This window comes from Silurus meridionalis, chromosome 20 (genome assembly GCF_014805685.1).
Source record: "Silurus meridionalis isolate SWU-2019-XX chromosome 20, ASM1480568v1, whole genome shotgun sequence".
Lineage (NCBI taxonomy): Eukaryota > Metazoa > Chordata > Actinopteri > Siluriformes > Siluridae > Silurus > Silurus meridionalis.
In genome coordinates this window covers 1,722,007-1,737,500 of record NC_060903.1, presented here as the reverse complement: position 1 = coordinate 1,737,500, position 15,494 = coordinate 1,722,007, and the positions used below count along the sequence as shown (strand labels likewise).

The 15,494-nt window shown below is 42.1% G+C and overlaps 1 protein-coding gene across 1 annotated transcript in view; it reads left to right on the top strand.

Annotated features, from left to right (window-relative positions):
- Positions 1-15,494, top strand: part of slc44a5a (solute carrier family 44 member 5a) — a 40,209-nt gene that overhangs the window by 5,931 nt on the left and 18,784 nt on the right. The window contains 1 exon segment of the mRNA XM_046876712.1: positions 7,335-7,383. Within this exon segment, the coding sequence (XP_046732668.1) occupies positions 7,335-7,383 (49 nt within the window).

Here is a 15,494-nt window from a genome sequence, read left to right as displayed (position 1 = left end):
AAGAGGGAGGAGTTTGTGATTAGAGCTCAAACGCTCAGCGATAATCGACTCACAAACGTGATGCTTCTCGATTTTTCCCTATGAGCGTCTCGTCTCTGGAGCGGAGCCAGCACCGAACAGCCAGATGTTCTGGGTTTAAAGTGAACATTGGGAGCACAGCTGCACGTCCAGACTCTCAGCTCTTGCGGCGCGTGATGTGAAAGGAAACACTTGCTCTCGGCTTGCAGTGCAGAGTTTTGCTCGGAGACGCAGTGGCCTTGAGGATAATCAGCTGCTCTCGTCTCGCCGTTCAGCGCCAGGCGGATTTTCAATGTGACTTTTATTGTGGGTTTCTACACAAAAAAAAAAACAACACAGCAGGAGAAGTAGATCCAGGAGCATCTCCACATGCTCACTGTGCTTCAGTGCTCCAGTGGGATTTGGATTTTACCACACTGAATCCTGGAGAGGGAAAGACTTACCTTTCACTTTTCACACTTTGATTCTGAAATCCCCGATTTCCTTTTATCAGTCAACCAGACAGATTCTTTCTACTCCTTCAGAACGTTTTATTTCAGTAGTCAGGGTTGTTCAAAAGGGCAGAAAAATCTGTATTGTTAAAGGTGAAGAGTCAGCAGTTTGTTGTTACCTGTTCAGAGCTCTGACACTGGAAACTTCTTCCCTATTAGTTGCACATAAGCAGGTGTTGTTGTGCCTAACACTGATTATCTGATGAATTTGTCAGCTTTAGTTAAAAAAATTATTCACTAATCCACTTTTTGCAATAAATGCTAAAGCAGTAAAAAAAATGTATGCTAACTGATCCAACTAGCGAAATGACAAAGCTTTCCTCTTGAGCTCATCACGTTCCTCCTGCCCTCACTTTCCTTCTGCCCTCACGTTCCTCCTGCCCTCACGTTCCTCCTGCCCTCACGTTCCTCTTGCCCTCACGTTCCTCCTGCCCTCACGTTTCTCCTCCTCCCCCACTCTTCTTGCGTTGCCATGTTTACTCCAACTGATGAAGCGACTGAAGCGAGACATGTAGATAAAACGCCTCAGGAGGATTTTCAGCTGCGGAAGTTTCCAATCCTTTATTGTCTAAATTCTGCAATTAGTTTCTTCCTGCCAACTCGCAGCTCTTCCTTAAATCACACACACTCTATCAGTCTTACGCACATTCACACACATTCACACACATTCACACACACATTCTTACACACTCTCACTCTCTCACACTCATTTATATTCACTCACTGACACATACACAATCTTACACACACTCACTCATTCACACTTTCACACACTCATACACACACTTCACACTCACTAACAATCACACACTCATACACACACACCCACACACACTTTCACACTCACTAACACTCACACATTCACACACACTAACACACACACTCACATACACACTAACACTCACACACTCACACACACTAACACACACACACACACACACACACACACACAAAAGAAACCACAGAAAAAGTCTCAGCATAACGCATGGCTTAGAAGCAGCATACAGAGACGGTTTTAAAAAGTGTGTGTGTGTGTGTGTGTGTGTGTGTGTGTGTGTGTGTGTGTGTGTGTGTGTGTGTGTGTGGAGCCACAGGAAGCAGATCTGGAGGACTGATGAGCAGTGTGTGTGAAACGCCTCATTGGTTCACGCTGACGATTTGTCGAATCTTGTTCATTAGCATGCAGCAGCATCTGTTAGAGGCTCAGGCATCCTGCAGGTCCCCATAATAATCCCATAAACACACCCACACGCCACTTTAATCCTTAGGCAGGACGAGGACACGAGGCGGCACAACTCAACTCGGACTCCTCTCAGGGCTTCATGATTTTTTGGAACCTGGTTTTTGGATCAGAAATCACACTTTCATCACCTTCATCACTCTCCATCTCACCTCCGAACCATGCAGTTATAAAAAGATGTTTAGCGTTGGTGGACTTGTGTGAAAGTACTCACTAGTGATCCATGAGAACTATACAACAGGGCAAAAAGTTGGTATGTGCTTTTTGAGCGTAGATGATCCACAAAATTTTGTGGAGATTCACCCCAAAGGTGTTCGATGTGGTGAGCTTTCTGTGGAAAGAAATTTTCAAATGTACACATTTTAAAATCTTCTGTAGAAAAGATAAAAACGAAGAATGCTGCTCGTCATAATCAAGATCTTTCTGTAAAAACTCAAATCTCAGCTTCACTAATCATCGAGTCGGTTTTGCAAAAAATAAATCACTCCACCTTCCCCTGCTCTGATGTGCTGCGAGAAGAAAGCAGGAGTGTGTCCTGGATTCTATTCCGTCTGATTCGTTCCTGCTGCACGGTGAGATCAGAGAACGGTGGAACATTGTGTTTTTACAGGGTGCGCACGTGCCTGTGAATGCGTATGGGAATGTGTGAGGAATGAGTGAAGGAGTGTGTGAGGGACACAGGAAATGTACAGGAGTGTGTGAGGGACATGTACAGGAGTGTGTGAGGGACGTGTACAGGACTGTGTGAGGGACACAGGTAGTGTACAGGAGTGTGTGAGGAACGTGTACAGAAGTGTGTGAGGGACACAGGAAGTGTACAGGAGTGTGTGAGGGACGTGTACAGGAGTGTGTGAGGGACACAGGTAGTGTACAGGAGTGTGTGAGGGACGTGTACAGGAGTTTGTGAGGGACACAGGATGTGTACAGGAGTGTGTGAGGGAAGTGTACAGGACTGTGTGAGGGACACAGGAAGTGTACATGAGTGTGTGAGGGAAGTATACAGGAGTGTGTGAGGGAAGTGTACAGAAGTGTGTGAGGGACACAGGAAGTGTACAGGATTGTGTGAGGGACGTTTACAGAAGTGTGTGAGGGACGTGTACAGGAGTGTGTGAGGGACGTGTACAGGAGTGTGTGAGGGACACAGGAAGTGTACAGGAGTGTGTGAGGAACGTGTACAGGAGTGTGTGAGGGATGTGTACAGGTGTGAGTGACATGTACAGGAGTGTGTGAGGGACACAGGAAGTGTACAGGAGTGTGTGAGTGTCATGTACAGGACTGTGTGAGGGACACAGGTAGTGTGCAGGAGTGTGTGAGGGACGTGTACAGGACTTTGTGAGGGACACAGGAAGTGTACAGGAGTGTGTGAGGGACACAGGTAATGTAAAGGAGTGTGTGAGGGATGTGTACAGGAGTGTGTGAGGGACACAGGTAGTGTACAGGAGTGTGTGAGGGACGTGTACAGGACTTTGTGAGGGACACAGGAAGTGTACAGGAGTGTATGAGGGACGTGTACAGGAGTGTGTGAGGGACACAGGTAGTGTGCAGGAGTGTGTGAGGGACGTGTACAGGAGTGTGTGAGGGACACAGGAAGTGTACAGAAGCGTGTGAGGAAGGTGTATAGGAATGTTCAGCCGAAACCTCTTCACTCCCTGTCGCCATGGAGACGCTGATGAGGAGATGAATAATTCTCCTGTAAGAATAAAGACGTTTCCTTTTCTTCACATCCTTGTCTTCAACTCCAGCGCTCTCGTCTTTCATTCTCTTGCTCTGTAATCTCTCGCTCCTTGGGGAATCTGACAGAGCAGATAAAAGAGATCAGTTCCACCCACCGCCGTGTCCCTCAAACCCTGAGTGCAGGATTTCCTGGGATTTCATTAACACCGTGTGATGTTACAGATGCGACTGATGCTTTTCTCTCTGCGGAAAGTAATTAAAGATGTTGACTGTGTGACCAAAGGTATTGGGACACCAGACCTTTCCAGCTGTGTGTGGTTCTTCTCCAAAATCTTACTACAAAGTTGGAGGCACACAATTGTATCGGACGCCTTTGGATGCAGGAGCATGACATTTTAAAATCCTTTTAATTGAACTAGGACACCCAGACCTGTTCTAGCATGACAATGCTCCTGTGACAGAAGATGTCCATGAAGATCTGCTTTAAGTGGGTTGGAAGTGTGTGAAAGATCTCCTTCTATTGAGCTCCAAACCCTATGGAGGACTTTTGGGGTGAATCTCCACAAATCTCCACAAAATCTTGAGGAACATCTTCCCAGAAGAGTGAAATCTACAAAGAATGTGAGTTAAGAGCAAATTAGTGCAGTGCAACACAACAGCCACAAGGGGGCGAGTTCATGATCGTCGTATCCTGAAGAAAAAAAACAAAACAACAGAAGTTCTAGCTAGACTAGTGCGAGATGGAGAATGTTTACTGCAACTGACAGGATGCAGGAACCGCCGAGAATAAATACAGTCAGAAAAAAAAAACACGATTTATTGAGGCGTGTCTTGTCCTTCACGCTCACTGACCTGGAAACTCAGGGAAGTTTTTACTTTGCTACATTTATCACGTCAGAACGTGTAAAAAAAAACGCCCGATCTCCTGTTTAATGATGCACCAAAAATTACTTTGCACATATATACAGTGTCTATATATTATATAGGCAAAAATCTGTGGACACCAGACAATAAGACTGCTATGTGCTTCTTTTTAAACATCTCATTCTACATTCAGTCTCCATTTACTGTTATAATATGCTCCACTCTTCAGGGAAGATGTTCCACAAGATTTTTGAGTGTGTGGAGATTTGTTCTCAACAGACATGTATTTTCATTATATTCCTTTGATAAACTAATTGATAACTTTTTAATGCAGCGTGTTTAGACGTCTGCGAAAATAATAAACCCAGGTGATTATTAGAGATGGGGGAAAAGAAACCTGTATGAAACGTCTGAGCGATATGGAGATGCGTCTGAGTGATATTGAGCTGTGTCTGAGCGATATGGAGATGCGTCTGAGTGATATTGAGCTGTGTCTGAGCGATATTGAGCTGTGTAGGAGAGATATTGAGCTGTGTCTGAGAGATATGGAGCTGTGTCTGAGAGATATGGAGCTGTGTCTGAGAGATATTGAGCTGTGTCTGAGAGATATGGAGCTGTGTCTGAGAGATTTGGAGCTGTGTCTGAGAGATATTGAGCTATGTCTGAGCGATATTGAGCTGTGTCTGAGAGATATTGAGCTGTGTCTGAGAGATATGGAGCTGTGTCTGAGAGATATTGAGCTGTGTCTGAGAGATATGGAGCTGTGTCTGAGAGATATGGAGCTGTGTCTGAGAGATAGTGAGCTGTGTCTGAGAGATATGGAGCTGTGTCTGAGAGATATGGAGCTATGTCTGAGAGATATGGAGCTGTGTCTGAGAGATATGGAGCTGTGTCTGAGAGATAGTGAGCTGTGTCTGAGAGATATGGAGCTGTGTCTGAGAGATATGGAGCTATGTCTGAGAGATATGGAGCTGTGTCTGAGAGATATGAAGCTGTGTCTGAGAGATATGAAGCTATGTCTGAGAGATATTGAGGTGTTTGAGAGATATGGAGCTGTGTCTGAGAGATATGGAGCTGTGTCTGAGAGATAGTGAGCTGTGTCTGAGAGATATGGAGCTGTGTCTGAGAGATATGGAGCTATGTCTGAGAGATATGAGCTGTGTCTGAGAGATATGGAGCTGTGTCTGAGAGATATGGAGCTATGTCTGAGAGATATGGAGCTGTGTCTGAGAGATATGGAGCTGTGTCTGAGAGATATGGAGCTGTGTCTGAGAGATATAAAGCTGTGTCTGAGAGATATGAAGCTATGTCTGAGAGATATTGAGGTGTTTGAGAGATATGGAGCTGTGTTTGAGAGATATGGAGCTGTGTCTGAGAGATATGGAGCTGTGTCTGAGAGATATGGAGCTGTGTCTGAGAGATTTTGAGCTGTGTCTGAGAGATATGGAGCTGTGTCTGAGAGATTTGGAGCTGTGTCTGAGTGGTATTGAGCTGTGTCTGAGAGATATGGAGCTGTGTCTGAGAGATAGTGAGCTGTGTCTGAGAGACATGGAGCTGTGTCTGAGAGATATGGAGCTATGTCTGAGAGATATGGAGCTGTGTCTGAGAGATATGGAGCTGTGTCTGAGAGATATGGAGCTGTGTCTGAGAGATATAAAGCTGTGTCTGAGAGATATGAAGCTATGTCTGAGAGATATTAAAGTGTTTGAGAGATATGGAGCTGTGTTTGAGAGATATGGAGCTGTGTCTGAGAGATATGGAGCTGTGTCTGAGAGATATGGATCTGTGTCTGAGAGATATTGAGCTGTGTCTGAGAGATATGGAGCTGTGTCTGAGAGATTTGGAGCTGTGTCTGAGTGGTATTGAGCTGTGTCTGAGAGATATGGAGCTGTGTCTGAGAGATATGGAGCTGTGTCTGAGAGATATAAAGCTGTGTCTGAGAGATATGAAGCTATGTCTGAGAGATATTGAGGTGTTTGAGAGATATGGAGCTGTGTTTGAGAGATATGGAGCTGTGTCTGAGAGATATGGAGCTGTGTCTGAGAGATATGGATCTGTGTCTGAGAGATATTGAGCTGTGTCTGAGAGATATGGAGTTGTGTCTGAGAGATTTGGAGCTGTGTCTGAGTGGTATTGAGCTGTGTCTGAGAGATATGGAGCTGTGTCTGAGCGATATGGAGCTGAGATGTTTACAGCTTGGAAACGACACCAAATTATTAATGAGGATCTGCAGCAGAGTTCAGCTCCATGCTCCCGTCTCCCCAGCTGGAGAGGTTTTATATGTGGAGCATAGAAAATACATCCTGGCCTGTGATTCGTTTGTGTGTGTGTGTGTGTGTGTGTGTGTGTGTGTGTGTGTGTGTGTGTTTAAGGGTGTGCAAAAAGTTTTATGCAGTTTTAATGCAATTCTACACATAAAATATTAAAAGCGCAAAATATTCTACGAGAAATAAATCTCTTTTATTAAAATTTTTATTCTCTTTTGTTAAAGTTAATAAAGACAGAAAAAAACCTGCACTTTGTCATGTTACTGAAAAAAACTCGGGGAACATAAATTTAAACTGGAGACTCCTTCCATACATGTGAAATAAAAAATAAATAAATCACCTCAAAAAAAATGTTTTCCAAAATTGAGGATTGAACGCTTTACCTCTCGTACCTCATGAACAAGTGGTTGATATAGAAACAAGAAAGCATGTAAAATGAGCGCATATTTGTTATATTTGTTATATTGGTTGACAGTCGCAGAAGCCCCGCCTCCTCGTCTGTGAACTAACAGACAGAAACCCGTATTCGAATTAAAGAGAGGAGGATTCAAACTTCGTCTCTTTTCTGTGTGTTTCTGTGCTGAAATCCTGTGGAAGATATGGAGTATATATGTGTGGGTTTGTAAGCGTTCTTGCTTCTGAGCAGGATTTTATTTTGTGTAATTTCGAACCTGGACTGAATGCTGATGAAGTGAAACTGCCTCTCCGCTCACTTCCTTTCCTTCTATTATTAATACTGTGACACTGAATTACTCTAAACTGCCTTCTTTTTATTCACAGGTGAGCCACGGAGGTTCGACCCCACATTCAGGGGCCCTGTTTATAACAGGTACAGTCTTTATTATTCATTCATTCACGATTGATAGATAGATAGATAGATAGATAGATAGATAGATAGATAGATAGATAGATAGATAGATAGATAGATAGATAGATAGATAGAAAATTAGACACAGAGAGACGGACGGACAGACGGACAGACAGACGGACGGTCAGACAGACAGACAGATAGATAGATAGATAGATAGATAGATAGATAGATAGATAGATAGATAGATAGATAGATAGATAGATAGATAGATAGATAGATGGACATATAGAAAATTATACATAGAGACAGACAGACAGATAGATGTGTGTGTGTGTGTGTGTGTGTGTGTGTGTGTGTGTGTGTGTGTGTGTGGATCTGTGCAGCATCTCTACTTATAATGAAGCTGTTGGAGTTCATTGCTGGTGCTGTTTTTTGTTCTATTTCTCATTTGAACAATTTATTCTTCACTTACTTAAATTTATCTTGCACCTCGAGCAGTTTATCAAAATTTTAACGTGTGTGTGTGTGTGTGTGTGTGTGTGTGTGTGTGTGTGTGTGTGTGTGTGTGTTTAATATGTCGTATTAGGGGAAATGGTCTTGTAGGATTGCAAATATCTCCCAACATGTCCACCTTGAGTCAGACCTGTGTATAAGAAGAGGTATCTGTGATAACATATATAACTATGCGAGTCACATACACACACACACACACACACACACACACACAGTGATGTCGTTAAGGGATAAAAAGAAAAAGTGCAAGCAGCGACAGGAAGTCCACTAACCTGTTTAGTGCAACAGGGACGCCGTTCGTCTCATGTCCCTAATTACTGCTGACGGCGCAGCACATCCCAGAGAGTGGGTTATTTTTACTCCTAACTCCTGCAGCATTAAATTAACCCTCAAACTGCTTACCAGACAGTCGGGAAGGAGGCGTGGCCTAGTACATGAAGGTGGAATCACTTAAGAGGTTGGCGAGGGAACAAACAGACTATTTATAGCCGCTATAACGCAAGCGCTAAAACTCGCTACAGCGTTAAACCAGAGAGACTTATCACTTATGTTTGAATATATTTTTGTCCATGAATATGTCTTAAATTATTCCCAATAGTCTATTCTTCTTATTTTATAGCGTTGCTCTCTGGTGCTGCTTCAAGTAGCAGCGCAACCAAGTGTAAGTTTCAGGCTAGAGTTTCTATTCAATCAGATTTCAGCCATAGTATCACATGTTGCCAAAAATCTCTGGTAAGCCCTTCACATTTAGCACTGCAGACTCTTACAATCCATGTTGCTTGAACACTGTTGCTTTAACCAATCAGATTGCGAGCTGGAGGCACTGAGGCCATCTAGCAGGCGTCCAATAACGTCTGCATTTTCACATTTGGACAAGTCAGAGCTCGCAACTTGAATCTGTAACAAACTGCACAAGTGCAAATATATCCATGTGGATTTAATAGCTGTTTTTTTATTCCACAATAATTGACAGACGAGAACAAATCAGTTTGGTACACAGATACACTTACAACATTTACAAGCTGGAATTTTTTAAAGAAAAGTTGGACATCATGAGGAAACGTCTCCCAAAACAGTTCAAAACAGTTGTTTTATGAACCGTTTATACTTTTGCGTTTTCTTTTCTGTAGAATTTGCACAAAAACACACAATTTATCTTCATTTTTAATCACTTTCTTTCTATTTCACTCTTCTGTCTTGAAGATAAAGGTGTACCGTTTAAATGTTACCTCAGACTGTTACTGGAGACTCCTTCTTTAAACGCATGAAAACTTGTGCTCTTTTGTCCTCAGATCAGATCTAGCTCTCAGTCCTGCGCTCCATGCTAAACTCCACACTGCTAATCGTCCCTGATTAGCCTTACTGACCTGTTAAATAACTACATGTGCATAGAAAATGGAATCGCTGATAAATCGTTCAATAACTTCTCGTTATAGAGCCATCTATTGTCCTGAAACCACCAGTCATCGTTAATTCCGACGTGTTGATGAGCTCAAACAAACGAGTGTGTGATGAGGCGTAACGATCTTCTCCTCCGAGTGCAGATTTTTGCTGCTAATCATTAAAGCCTGCGTTAGGATGCTATTACACCTCACATAAGACCAAAGATTAGCCTTCAAACGCCATAAACAGCGTCTCCCTATGTTTTCGTGTCGATCTAAAGGCCGGAGCGTTTCCCCACAGCTGTTAAATTCCTCTCAGACCCGCTGGCCGTGATGAGAGCGAGACGCCTCAGATCCCTTCTCGATAGCAGGAGATGTAATTATAGATCCTCCACACGCCGTTACTCACGAGACGAAAACACAGGGGAAATCTGAAGGGGGTGAAAGAAGAAAAGAAATTTCAAGATCTTTTTGTTTTTCTTTCCGTTTTTTAAGATCGTCTTAACTGTTGGTCATTGGGCCAAATCGCACGTCTTGCTAGCTGCTCTTCTGTTATATAAGTGGACACTTTGACACGTGAGACTGTGAGTCTGTGTTTCTCTCCCTGACGTGATAAAGTGACCCTGGCTGCTAGCTACTTTTTGCTACTGTTAACTAGCTAACGGTTAACTAACTAACTGCTAAGCTCGCTTTTTATTCCCACTACTATATGTGCTTATATGACGTTTATTACGGTTTTCCTGTCGATAAGAAATGAAGGCAAATTGTGTGTTTTTGTGCAGGAAAGAAAATAGCAAAAGTATAAATGATTAATTTTCTCTCTCTCTCTCTCTCTCTCTCTCTCTCTCTCTCTCTCTCTCTCTCTCTCTCTCTACTCATCAATATCTTTCAATTCATTGTCATTTTTATTTTTATTGTCATTGTCATTATCTTTCTCTCTTTTTCTCTCTGTAAGTATCTTAATTTTATTGAATTTATTGTTATTTCTATCCATTTATAGTTACCTTTAATGTTATCACCAATATTAATGTCATCACTGGCTTGTTTTCTCTCTCTCTCTCTCTCTCTCTCTCTCTCTCTCTCTCTCTCTCTCTCTCTCTCTCTCTCTCTCTCTCTCTCTCTTTTCTTTCTATCTATCTCTCTTTTATAGCTTGAGATAATGGTATTATGCTTTATCCAGGGACAAAGATTAGCTTTCAAACACTGTAAATTCAGTACCACCTTCATTGGTTTTAGCATCAATCTGAGGGTCTTTCTCTCTCTCTCTTTCTCTTTCTCTCTCTTTCTCTTTCTGTCTGTTTGTATCTCAATTTATTCAAATTAATTGTCAATTTCCATTTGTAGTTACATTTAGTGTTATAGTTATAAACGGTTGTTCCATCATTATTGTCATCACTTGTTTTTCTCTCTTCATCTCTTCTTTCTTGAAGGTAAAGGCATAAAGTATGAATGATACCTCAGATTGCAACTGGAGACTCCTTCTATTAATGTTAATTAGCTCCCCCACCTCCCCCATCCCCCCACCGTTTACGTGTTCGAATGTAGGCGTGAATACGGATTTGTTTTTTCCCCCTCAGATGCCCCTGTGCTCTGTCGCGCTGCCCCCCCATGCTACTCTCCACATTTCTAATTAGCCCTGATTAGCCTAGCGTGTAGTTCCTAAATCCCTCCCCCGCCTCCTGCCTCTATTTATAGCTGGCCTCATTTAATCATCGTGTATCGTCTTCACGTGAGCCACATCGGGACGTTTACGCTCATTACACATCCCTGGGAGCTGTGTTTCTGTGTTTCTGGTGAAAATGAAACTGGCTTGTTTAGGGGTTTCTGTTGGACGTGTAGGGAAATGAAACATGGCATTTCAGGGGGAAATCAGGACACGCTGCATTTCCTGCGCTTTAAAACCGAAGTACTCTTTTTTTTTTTTACACTCTTCTTTTTATAAAGAAACTACAGTCACTGCCGTTCACATCATTGCTGCCTCCTCCGTGCTGCCACACCAGATCCATCCAAGGTCATGAAAACTCTTCCATTATTCATCTGAGGAGAGAATGTACAGTTTGTCTTTGACGTTTCTGCAGAACGAAGTGTTTATTAAACGCCCGGTGTTCAAATCAAAAACTTTGTAGCTCATACTGATTTCCAATCTCAGCTCATGTTTTCTGAGCGGAAATTAGGAGGAAAATGATACGTTGCAGAAACGATTACAGGTGTAACAGATGCTACGACGCTTTCACTGAGTGAGACTGCAAACAGATCAGAAAGACGAGGTACAAATCTTGTGTCCATCCACTGAAGATAACAGGAGCTGTGGGATTAGAGGACACAGGAAAGAGAGAGAGAGAGAGAGAGAGAGAGAGATCTTTACATGTTCCTGTGTTGTTCTTGATGCTTTGGCAGTACAAACTGTATATTTGTCACGCCAATAAAGCATCTCACAATTCACTTGACTCGAAAAGAGAGAGATCATGTGAAACTTCTTAGCCATTTCCTTTTCTCCAGAAAGATCAGGCAGGGTTCTGATGAGATCATGAAGGTTTTCTCTCTCTCTGACTGTCTATCTGTCTCAGTTTGTCTGTCTTTTTCTCTTTCCCTGTTTTAATAGACTGTCTCTGTTTGTCAGATTGTCTCGTTCATTCTCTTTTTTCTCCCTATTTCTTTTTCTCATCTGCCGCCTCTGCATCTGTGATTTCCTCCTGGAGTATTGAGCTCTTTCTCTCTCTCTCTCTCTCTCTCTCTCTCTCTCTCTCTCTCTGTCTCCTCTCTTGCTCATTATTTCTCCTTCACACTCTCTTCCTCTCTAATTCTCTCTCTCTCTCTCTCTCTCTCTCTCTCTCTCTCTCTCTCTCTCTCTCTCTCTCTCTCTATCTCTTTCTCTCTCTCTCTGTATACAAGCCTTCGTTAAAATTGAAATCCACTGAAACTTGCATGTCCCCCAGACTAATTGTGTGTGAGCTCAGGTCGGAGCGTTAGAGATGTTTCTCGGAGGATCTGAATTCTAAATTCACTCAGAGGAAGAAAATCACAAATTCACTTTGATTGTTCGGGAAAAAAAGCCTGAGCGTAGACAATGTTGTTTTCAGCTGCAGGAGTTTGATTCGACTCTGTTACTCTGAAACCTGAGTGTGTTTGCATCAAAGTGAAAGCGTCACATGACTCCAGCCTTTAATACACCACCTTTCATAGAGTCTGTTAGAGAACATGAACATTCCACAAATCATATAAATCCTCTTTCCAGCTTCCCAGAAGACAGTGAATGGAAAATGCAGACAGATTATTGGAAGAAATTGTATTTTATGCTATTTTATGTTATTTTATGAAATTCCAGCCAATCACAATCCAGCAATAACACCTGAACTTCCAGCCAATCACAATCCAGCATTTACACCTAAATTTCCAGCCAATCACAATCCAGCAATAACACCTGAACTTCCAGCCAATCACAATAAAGCAGTCAGACCTGAACTTCCAGCCAATCACAATCCACCATTCACACCTGAACTTCCAGCCAATCACAATCCAGCAATAACACCTGAACTTCCAGCCAATCACAATCCAGCATTAACACCTGAACTTCCAGCCAATCACAATAAAGCAGTCAGACCTGAACTTCCAGCCAATCACAATCCACCATTCACACCTGAACTTCCAGCCAATCACAATAAAGCAGTCAGACCTGAACTTCCAGCCAATAACAATCAACCATTCACACCTGAACTTTCAGACATTCACAATCTAGCATTAACACCTGAACTTCCAGCAAATCAAAATACAACAGTTCCTGAGGGATGCGCATGATGGAGACCTTTCAGTAGTCTCCCTCATACCTCTGTTCTTTGTTGCAGAAGCTGCACAGATGTGATCTGCTGCGTGATCTTCATCATCGTCATCCTCGGCTACATAGCGCTCGGTACTGTAGGTAAGTCTGCTTTCCATCAGGTGTTCCACTAGATTTTGTTGAAGTTCATTCAGCCACAAGGGTGGTAGTAAAGTCAGGTGCTGATGTAGGTGAGGTGAGGAGGCCTGGGGTGAAGTCAGCGTTTACTTTCAGCCCAAAATTGGGTTTATAGTTCTATAGCAGGAGATCTTTCACAGACGTATAACCCATGGAGAGCAGATCTTCGTGGAGCTGGCTTTGTACACAGGGGTATTGGCATGCTGGAACAGGTTTGGGTTTCCTAGTTCAAGGAACGGAAAATTTCATGCCATAGCATCTAAAGACGTCTTACACAATTGTGTTCCTCCAGTTTTGTAGAAACATCTTGGGAGAAGAACCAAAGCACACTCACAATACTTAGTGGAACATCTTTTCAGAAGAGTGGAGGTTTTTATAGCAGGAAATGGAGACTAAATGTGGAATGGGATGTTTAGAAAGCATGTACCAATCAAACTTTTTTCCATGTGATGTGACTTTATACTTTAAGGAGCAGATATGGGTGAAGAAGTTGGGTGTTTAAATACTTTTGGCCAGAATGTGTATTTAAAAAAACAGAGCGAGAGAGAGGCTGCAGGCTCTAGGTTTTGATTCAGTTTTCCTGAATTCTTGGAGATGAAAGGAGAAGATCAGAGAGGATTGGAGAAGATTAGCAGGTTTGAAGAACACTTAAATCAACCAAGTTTTGAGCACAGTTCCCCTTCAGGAACTCGAGCTGCGTCGAAACGCTATGGGAACGCCCCTGCGTGACCGCGCTCTGAACCACGTGTGTAATCTGACCAATAGGCGTTTGGGCGTGGCGTCATCAGCGGGCGGCGTCGCGTAAACAGGAAGCTACAAATGGCTGCGAGATGGACCAGGCGCTAGCTTTCTGCTCGTTCAGGTAGCGCTGTTTCGCTGTGTTTTCTGGTCGGTGATGGCTGGCAGACAGGGTTTCCGTGGTGCGTGCATCCGTGTCCGCGTTTTATTACGGTAAGGATTCGCATGATCGGTGCGTTGTTTGCCTAGGAGTGGAGCATGCACAATCGGCTCTCGAGAGTCGATTGCTCTCATTGTAGCCGCATGGCTATGCGCACGCCGCCTCCCTGTGTGTTTAATATGTCGTATTAGGGGAAATGGTCTTGTAGGATTGCAAATATCTCCCAACATGTCCACCTTGAGTCAGACCTGTGTATAAGAAGAGGTATCTGTGATAACATATATAACTATGCGAGTCACATACACACACACACACACACACACACACACACGTAACTCACCACTTTAATGCTCTCAAAGCGATTAACTCAGCGATGACATCATCCTCCAGACACACCGTCTCGTCTCGTGATGCTGTTAGAACCCTGAGCAGGAAACAAAGAAAACGTCCAGTCAACGTTTTCACGTTTTGTTCCTTCGCTACGAATAAAACACCACATTCACATATACTGCGTATTTTCATTATGAAGTTAAAGGTGGTCATTATTTTTTCTCGAAAGGAAAAATAAACACATTTAATACATGCAGTACCCATACAATGATTATGATGATGTGGATGATACAAAAAATGTTTATGTGACTCTTTGAATGTAAACTATGTGGACAAAAGTATTGACACCCCACTTTTTTCACCCATATGTGCGTCTTCTACTGTACTTTGATTGGCGGGTCGACTGGAGCTGATTTAGAAAGACAGCTGGATACGGTCTAACATCTGAAAATGCATAATAATAATAAACTATTATTATTCAAAAATCATGGTATTGTGAGTAAAATTGCAAATTCAAAATAATAGTGTTACATTAGAATTAGATTAGGATTAGATTGGGATTATTTGGATTAGATTAGGATTAGATTGGGATGAGATCAAATTTGTAATAATATTAAGATTGTATAGATTAGGCTTAGATTTGAGATTCGATTAAGATAAATAAAATTTGATTTATGACTAGTTTTGAATTAGATTGTTTTTAGATTAGAGTAGGATTAGATTGGGATGAGATCAAATTTGTAATAATATTAAGATTGTATAGATTAGGCTTAGATTTGAGATTCGATTAAGATAAATAAAATTTGATTTATGACTAGTTTTGAATTAGATTGTTTTTAGATTAGAGTAGGATTAGATTGGGATGAGATCAAATTTGTAATAATATTAAGATTGTATAGATTAGGCTTAGATTTGAGATTCGATTAAGATAAATAAAATTTGATTTATGACTAGTTTTGAATTAGATTGTTTTTAGATTAGAGTAGGATTAGATTGGGATGAGATCAAATTTGTAATAATATTAAGATTGTATAGATTAGGCTTAGATTTGAGA